This window comes from Tupaia chinensis, unplaced genomic scaffold (assembly GCF_000334495.1).
Source record: "Tupaia chinensis unplaced genomic scaffold, TupChi_1.0 Scaffold143333_1, whole genome shotgun sequence".
Lineage (NCBI taxonomy): Eukaryota > Metazoa > Chordata > Mammalia > Scandentia > Tupaiidae > Tupaia > Tupaia belangeri.
The window spans coordinates 379,115-388,251 of NW_006203177.1; the positions used below are offsets into that span (position 1 = coordinate 379,115).

Consider the following 9,137-nt stretch of genomic DNA (forward strand, 5'->3'; position numbering starts at 1 on the left):
TGCAAGTTGTACTTCTCAAGGACCAAACAAAAACGACACAAGTTAGTAAAATTTACAAGGTGTATTTGGAACTTTGGATATGAATTGAACAGTAACATTTCATTTCCACAGTGAGAAAAGCTAGAATGTCAAGTCCTGTGATCAGACGGTGTGACTACATGGAACGAGGACTACAGCTGCTCTCTTAAAACCCTGCAGCTCCCCTCTCAGCCCAGACAGTTGAGGTATTTTTGAACCACCATGACATCAACAGTGTCTTTGCTTTGGAAAGTGGGGGTTTAGGACTTCTAGTGTGAAGTCTCACCTTTGGACGGTGAGTGAGCAAGACAAGTGTATCCACAATGCCCAAGAACCATCAATAGATGTGCATGGACCCGTCTCATCAGTATCAGAATCAACACAGTCCCTCCAAGTGGGCACTTCTGGAGAAGCTCATATGGCCAACAACTCCCTCAGTCAGTGTCACCAATGTCAATGTCAGGAAAGCTTAAGGGGAACAAAATTACAGAGGGAGTCCTTAACATAAAAATTCAGGCCACCCCTGCTTCCTAGTTCTAGCACAAGGCGTTTTCTACCAAATTCACTACATGCTGTCGGAAGAGAGAGTTATAGCTACCTCTGTCTGAAGACTGCGAGCTCAAAGCCAGTTTTGTGTGTCCTCTCTGGATTTTGTAACCCCATGCACGGAGAGTACTAGCTGATGGTTTCTAACACAAAGCTAGTGGGTACTGCAGAACTCATGCTTGCTGTGACAGGCTTCACAATTTCCACTAATCCCTTTTGGGGCTTTAAGTCCTAAAACGAAGAACGTTCTGTTTCCTTAGAGAGGTAATTTCAGCAAAAAGCAATGCCCTAGGTGTTTCAGAATGGTGCATGTGTTACCAGGTGGAATAGCAGGAGGAAAACAATTTAGAAGTTACTCCTGAGGAAGAAAAAAAATGAAAATGGCCTTTCTTCTAAGGTCTTAGAGAAAAATAAAAGTAGGACATAGGAGTAACAATTACATACACGGAAGGGGCTTTTTGCAACTGGTCACCATTCTCGCGAGAAGTACAGATTAGACTCCTGTTTGAGACAGTATCCCAACTCCTCTTGGGGGGCCTGTGGACTGACATGGGCTTGCACACTGTTTCATTCCTGTACTGGCTCTTTCATGATCAGACCATCACTGGTTACTTGATGGTGTCACTCTCTCGTAGGGCCTCCAAAGGGCCTCTGAGGACAAATGGGTCCTCAGCCACCAGGGAGTACATGAGCAGAGGAAAAGCAGAATCTCCAGACAAACTTTGGATAGAAACCCCCTCCTTGACAAGTCTTGCTCCAAAGAACATGACAGTAGGGTGCTGGCCTTGGCCCTGGGGGCGAACTTGAGAATGCTTCCTTTGCTCTCTTCTGTAGAAAATTAAGGCCATCTCTGGACTGCTCACTAGGCCTGAGGCTTAAATCCACAAGTGGACTGCCAACTGCCATCAGGACTCTGTGAACAGACCCAGCCCTGGCCTCAGACACATTTTCTGATTCTCAGCCTCTCTATGTAAGTACATGTTCTCATCTGAGGCGCAGAAGAAGGCAAACCTGTGGCTGACTGCAGTGGAATTCCCTCTGTTAGCTTGGGCACCTGGTAAAACTTGGTGGGAAGGGGGACAGTAATTTCCTCCCATCTCTAGGCAGGTTCTTCGATGGACATCACTTCTCTTCATAAAGCAGAGAAGGATAGTCCCTCGTAGGATAGACTTCCAACAGGCATGAGTTAAAGGATGTCTAGTGTGTCAAGCCTTTCAGCAGAATAGAGGAACGACCTTTCTTTGAAGGAGTCTGCGTTTGGTTTCCCAGTAATTACTGGATTTGTATCCTGACAAACCTACAGCTTCTGGAGGAGGATGGGTTGCTTCGTTGGACAACTCCTTTTCCCCTCTGTTTATTTAAACAGGATCTGTATGACCAGTACATGGGATTTGTTGCCAAGAAGTATTGGATTCTTCACTTAATACTATCAGTCAGTTCTTCTCACTAGTTCACGTGGCCCTACTACTCAAACTGAGTGAAACTTGGAGCTGAGGTTTTACTATTTAGATTAGATAGACACAGAAAATCATTGTGTTTGGTTGCTGAAAACTTTAGAGTGGCTATAGATAATATTGTATTGTCTGCAACTTGGAGTGTAATCTGTTAGCTTCATGCATAGGCAATGAAGCCCCGGCTCTAGCTTTCTCAAAGTCTAGCCTTCCCTGATTCACACATTTATCATTTCCCATCATTCCCCTCCCAAGGAGAACCAGCCAGCTCAGCCTGACATTCAAATAATTCTGCCTTTCCACCATTATTTCTTACTGCTCCATCTATAAATCACGCGGAAACCATAAACTCTAGTCAAATGAGTGCCTTGCTTTCCCGTGAATGAGGTGCCCTACAAATTCTCAGTCAAGGGACAGATGTCAGCCACAATCTACACTTCACTCACGCTGGTCCTCTGCTGGGCATGCCTCCTTTTTATTTCTGCCTCCTAAAATTTTGCCCACTCCATAAGGTTCAACACAAGGGCTGCACTCTTTACAATCTTTCCAATGGAAAGTGGTCTTTTCCATATTTAAACTCTCACGGTGACTCCCTCATCTCCTCTCTCATCTCCACGTTCATTCTTTATCAACACATCATATTTCCCCTATTTCTGAAGTACTAGATTGTTGTCTTTCTTGTCATTGTAGCAATATATTCCATAGCACAAAACAGGCACTCCACGAATAATTGTTGAGTATCTATTTCACTTTTCTCCTATTCATTTATTTATTCATCCACCCAATCACTAACTATTTATGGACTACCCACTACATGCCAGGCACACGTAGCAGTAAAATCTGGCTTTGATGCAAATCTGTGGATTTCAAGGTGCCTCCTCATTGGCAAATTGAGCAAAGCATATCAGAGTTCTGCCTTTGTGTGCCAAACACACTTCTAGTTTTGTCTTGTCCTTTTTTATTTCTATTTTTATTTGCCCTGAGTTCCTCACTAAATTTCAGTTTAAAAATTAAAGTAACATATGTACTTTAATAGCCATTTCAAATTCTTTTGAAATGAGGCAGAGTACCAATAAATAAGTAGAATAAAAATGTAAAAAAAAATCAAGTAATTGGTTTCAAACCATAAGTCTCCACAATGACACCTCACTTGAAGAGCTCTAGTTATAGAGAGGAATTCTAAAAATGTAGATCTTCCCTAGACGCCATTCAGGGGGACTAAGTTTTTAAGATAATTTCTTATTAATGAGTCTTATTTTTAAAGAGGGTTTTGCTGTAGGGTGTGTACAATCACCAGAGAGAGAGAGAGAGACAGACAGTGGGAGGGAAAGTGAGAAATCACTCCCTGGGGGGATGGCCATGCCACAATCCCTTCTCCTCTATTCTCCTTCCAGGATTTTGGGCATGCGCACACATGTGCCTGGTGTGATTTTCAAGCCACCGGGTCTGTGGTCATGTGGGAGTCCAGCAATGTAACCACTACACCATCTGCTGGTCCCAGGAGATCTTATTCTTAATGTGTTCTCATTAACGTGGTGTCAAGAAGCCTGTTAGGAAAGCACTAAAATGTCACTCTAATGGTTGGTGGCATCTGAAAGCTGCATTGTAAAATCTGGGACTGTTTTGTAGAAGCCAGGAACCGTGAGGAAAATCATGTCTATGTCCTTAAAAAACCTTTTGTATCATATTGATGTTTTTGAACCAAGTTTGTTAGAGAGATAACCTATCACCTTCCAAAAATTAAAGAGAGCAAAAATGAACAAAACACAATATCTGGGGACAAAGGTTGTTGAAATTAGCGAGGTTCCTAGGATCTGCACAAAATCCATTCCAACAGTATTAACCAAAGCATGTGCTCTCTCCTCCCATGCTGCAGAAATTGATACCTCTGCCTTCGGACTATTGCTACTGTAATACCTGAACCTGGCTGGCCAAGGGAAGCTCTTTCACTCATGATTAGATTTTGGTATTTTGCACTCAGATCTCCCTTGAACGTATGTGATGAATACAACCCCACACCGTCTAGCTGGATGCGTATCAAGCTTAACAGATGGTTCTTGAACCAGGAGGACTTGCTGAGTCCTGGAGGCCCTTGCCCTCACAATGATTATTAGTCATTGGTTTACAATTCACCCCCAAGGATGATTTCACATACTAGGTACAGTAACTTCACCGTTAGTGGAGAGGAAACAGCATGTGAAGCACTACATTCAAGGGACAGAATGACCTTGGGACACTAGAGTTCTAAACAATTGATATAGGGGACCGAAAAGAAGATCTAGAGAATTGTAGCGATTTGAACTTAGTGGTATACGTTGGCTATGGAATACACAATTTATTAAAAACATATTTTAAAAAATCTAGTTTCAATGAATCTTTAGAGGTTACGTTAACGCCCAGCGCATCCGTGGGGTTCAGCTGTTTTGTTTATATTTATCAGGCTCCAGTGCCTGTGAGTCCCCACAGGCAGGCATTCCACTTCTTTCATTCCCGTGCTTAACACTGCTATATTCTCAATGAGTGCACATCGAATTAAAAACATGGACTTTCGTCCCCTCCCCATAACCCTAAACAAGGCCGAGATGACTTTAAAGAAACAATAGACTCAAATGTGAGTTGATGTGTTCTGGAAAACTTGTGGCAGAATGATAAGTCCAGGGAGAGGGCAGGAATGTGCTGCTTTGTCCTTTTTTCAGGAAGGTCTCTGTTCAAACTGTGCCTTCATATAACATGTGAGACCGAAGAGCAGAATTTATACCCAATTTATACCCAGGTGCTTCTTTCCCTGTCCCAAATTCTCTCATCTATCCTGTCTCCATGAATATTCTTTTTTTTAGGTGTTTTTTTTTTTTTTCCATAGAGTGAGTGAGCTCACCAGAGACAAAGATTGAGAGAGAAAGTGGGAAATCACCCCCTAGGAGGATGGCCACACCACAATCCCTTTCCTCCATTCTTCTCTGGGGATTCTGGGCACATACTCACATGTGCCCAGCGTGATTTTCAAGCCATCGTGTCTGGGGCTGGAACTGCAGTCAGCCATGTGGGAGTCCAGTGCCTTAGCCACAATGCCACCTGCCAGCTTCCAGGAATATTCTTTAAAGAACCTCTTCAATGGCCCAAATTTAGACTTTATCAGGGAGATATTTCTCTGAGCTTTAGTGAAACTGCTCTGGGAAATAACAGAAACATTACATCTCTAGAAGTGAGCTCCCACCAGGGCGGAGGTTCAGATGTGAAATGCGATGCCGTGGAATGCAATGAGCCAGGCACCTGAGCTTCAGCAGGTTTTTTGTTTTCAGTGTAGCACTCATCAATCAAGTGGCTGCAGATCACACACACACAAAATACAGAATTTATCCTTTTAGGATTATGAAATAGAATTTGCAACGTGATCTCAGTGGCTGGGTCACTTCTCCTCATCAAGACTTCTATCTGATCAGAAAACAAACAGCTTACTTCATCAAGGCATATCAGCGCCGTGGGGTCATGCTCCACCTCGGTCTCGCATCATGTCAGCAGGAGCTTAGAGTCTGGGGTAAGAGAAGGCATGAGAGAGAGGCAGCTTCTGCCAATGCCTTCACTGCAAGAGATTTTTTTCCCTGGGCCTTTAGGTAGAGCTTTGTGGGGTTTCTTACCGTCCGACTGGGTCTGCATGACTGCTGTATGGTGGATGAAATCTTTGGGGAAATGGGCTCAGAGTCCCTAACCTCTGCTGGCTCCTGAAATCACAGTTTGGAAACTGTGAGGATATTGGTGAATAAAAAGAAGCATGTGGTTTTTCCATGATTTTTTGGGGGGGTGTAATTTTGGGACAAAATGTTGCCTTGTGAGGAAGGGCCCATGTCCTCCACCCCACTCTTACCTGGTGGAAGAACTCTCAGCCACCCGCTGAGAACAAAGCCTTGCCCTGTGGTCTCAGGTGGTTGGAAGGCTGCCTGGTGCAGGCCCTCACGCCCACCTGCTTTGGCACATCTCCAGGGGGGAGCTGCAATCTTCATGGGGCCCAAGTAGTTTGCTCCTTGCTTCTTGGGATTTCAATAGGAAGCAAAAAGTTTCCACCGGCAAAGCAAAGGCCTGGGAAACATTTGCTACCATCAACTCTGGTGGCTGGATCTAAGATGTAATTCACTAGCCTCTTGCTTAGTTTTTATTATTTATTTTTTTTCAGTGGGATCAGTTAGAAGACCTGGGCTAAGTCCTTTGACTGACAGAACTATCCTGAAGAGCAGAAGTAGCAGATGACAGGCTATGACTGGGGATTGACTTTGGGGAAGGCCGGATTTGTGAAGTGAGAGCCAGAAATGTTTCCCCCTTCGGGCCGCAGGTTAAGTTCCCGAACCGCAATCGTCATCTTTCCTACTCTGGCGCGTGTACTCCTACTCTGGAGAGTAATCTAGCTCCTCGTTCGCAATCAGGGCCTCTGAGTTGTGTTTGTGTTTGCTTTTGCTCTTCGCTTTGCTACTCGTCCGGCTGTTTGCCTTCGCATCTGACATCTGCTGGTAATAGAAGCCTTTGTCTTCGGCGGGCCCGCCCCAGGCCTGGCTCTCGCCCTCGGTGGCGTAGGAGAAGCCTTCCTCGGTGGAGAAGGGGTCGTCCATGTCGTAGCGCTGGTAGGTGCTCTGGTGCAGGGCCTCCTCGCGGGCACTGATCTCCAGGGTGCTGTTCCAGATGCCGTACCCGAAGTAAATGAGCATACCTGCAGGGGACACAGGAGGACAGGCGTGGCTATGACGTCTGTGGGACCAGCGGGGAGACCAGCCTCAGTGGGGAAAGCTGGAGGTGGGCGGATTCCCTTCGGTCCACACAGCGTTTAGAAAAGATCGGAATTAGGTGCCATTTTAAAATCGGGAGATCTTGCATCAAGCAACCTATATTTACGCAGTCCCCTCAAAAAGCCCAGTGCTCTGACGACACCGAACCCCCGTTCCTACGTGAGTTTCTGGGTGGAGGTGAGAACTAGCTACCTCTCGGGATAGGATTCGGGCTGTACGGGTCACCTCTGTCCCCACGGCCTTTGCTGGCATCCACCTCATTATACTCAGCGAGCTGCCAGCCAGGAATTTGCTGCTGGTATGGCCCTCGGAACATCGGCCAGGCGATTATCTGCACAGCGTAGTTCCACTCGAGGCTGCGGAAACCTGCCACTAACCCTCCTTAGATGAATGAGTGACACTCCGGATCGAATGAGATGCCCAGTGCCACCTGAGTGGATCCCATGCCAACGAAAGGAAGGACGCTCGCCTACGTATTAACGGAAGTGCCGCAACACGGACCATTAACGTGGGCTAATGTTTCCTTTCTGTATTTTTTTTTTTTGGAATAATATTTAAAAATAGTTTGAGCACCCCGATGTTGTGCTTTGAAAAGCCAGTGAAGGTTTAGGGCCTGGAAAGCTGGGAACCACAGACGTGGAGACCACCGGACATGATGAGTAAGAGAGCAGGTGCTGGGTTCGCATCCTGTTGAGAACACGCTGTGGCTGGACCAGGGTGTAGCTGGCTGTCGTGGGGAGAATAATTTGTAGTAAGAGAGCTATGCGCCCATCCATTCTACACCTTAGTGCTTGCATAGGTATGCTTTTAAAGCTACACAGACGAGTCCAACCAGCAGCCCAGGCTGAGAACCTGACACGTCTACTCCACTGCCCGGCTGGGCCATGCCACGGCCTGGCTATAGGGATCCACCTCCGTCCGGTCTCCCACACCCTCTTCTGAGTGACACCAGCCCTTTTCACGTCACTAACCCTGCAGGCATTGCTGGGCTGTTTGCTGAGAGTCTTAAGCCAAGCGTGCTTTGCTGCTCTGGTGCTGGAGAGATCTGCTCCCTGTCGGATTCCAAGTGTGTCTTTTTAAGCTTGGATTTCTCCCTCCTTGTCTCAGATGACTGTCTCCCTATGGCCTCCCACAGCCCCCAGTGAGATCAACCTCCCAGGAGCCAAAGAAAGCAGAGACTTATAGTCAAGGACGCTCGCCTACGTATTAACGGAAGTGCCGCAACACGGACCATTAACGTGGGCTAATGTTTCCTTTCTGTATTTTTTTTTTTTTGGAATAATATTTAAAAATAGTTTGAGCACCCCGATGTTGTGCTTTGAAAAGCCAGTGAAGGTTTAGGGCCTGGAAAGCTGGGAACCACAGACGTGGAGACCACCGGACATGATGAGTAAGAGAGCAGGTGCTGGGTTCGCATCCTGTTGAGAACACGCTGTGGCTGGACCAGGGTGTAGCTGGCTGTCGTGGGGAGAATAATTTGTAGTAAGAGAGCTATGCGCCCATCCATTCTACACCTTAGTGCTTGCATAGGTATGCTTTTAAAGCTACACAGACGAGTCCAACCAGCAGCCCAGGCTGAGAACCTGACACGTCTACTCCACTGCCCGGCTGGGCCATGCCACGGCCTGGCTATAGGGATCCACCTCCGTCCGGTCTCCCACACCCTCTTCTGAGTGACACCAGCCCTTTTCACGTCACTAACCCTGCAGGCATTGCTGGGCTGTTTGCTGAGAGTCTTAAGCCAAGCGTGCTTTGCTGCTCTGGTGCTGGAGAGATCTGCTCCCTGTCGGATTCCAAGTGTGTCTTTTTAAGCTTGGATTTCTCCCTCCTTGTCTCAGATGACTGTCTCCCTATGGCCTCCCACAGCCCCCAGTGAGATCAACCTCCCAGGAGCCAAAGAAAGCAGAGACTTATAGTCTTAATTGGTAATAAATCCGGATTTAATCATTTGCAGATGTAGCTATTACTTCTCAAATAGCAGCTTCATCTTTTCAAGCATGAGTATTTACTCTTTCTGTTTGAGGGTGGGGGTAGCCATGGGGGTTCGTTATTACCCTCACACAGAGCGAGGAGGTCACATCCAGGCCTCTTCTGGAAGGCCAGCGTGCTGGCTTTCGGAGAGAGCCTCCGTCTGAAGCATGTTTAGGACCTGCGAGCGGGTTTCAGCTGATGTGGCCAGCAGGCACACCCCTCCTTTTGCACGGCTTTGCTCTTTTTCACTCTCTTTTCTCCTAGACATCCGGGCAGGTGTCAAATCTTGCCCCTACTCCTGGTCCGTATCTGTTACTCCACTTCTTTCCTTTCTGATCCCCTTCTCTGCCCTTATTTATTGGTGAGTCATTTTCCTGCT

General features: G+C 46.6%; 1 protein-coding gene across 1 annotated transcript in view; it reads right to left on the reverse strand.

Annotated features, from left to right (window-relative positions):
* Window positions 1-5,033: 5,033 nt before the first annotated feature.
* The window catches only part of SLC7A14 (solute carrier family 7 member 14), a 51,825-nt gene continuing 47,721 nt past the window's right edge, over window positions 5,034-9,137 (reverse strand). The window contains exon 7 of the mRNA XM_027766423.1: window positions 5,034-6,711. Within this exon, the coding sequence (XP_027622224.1) occupies window positions 6,392-6,711 (320 nt within the window). The 3' untranslated portion in view covers window positions 5,034-6,391. The remainder of the gene's footprint in view (window positions 6,712-9,137) is intronic.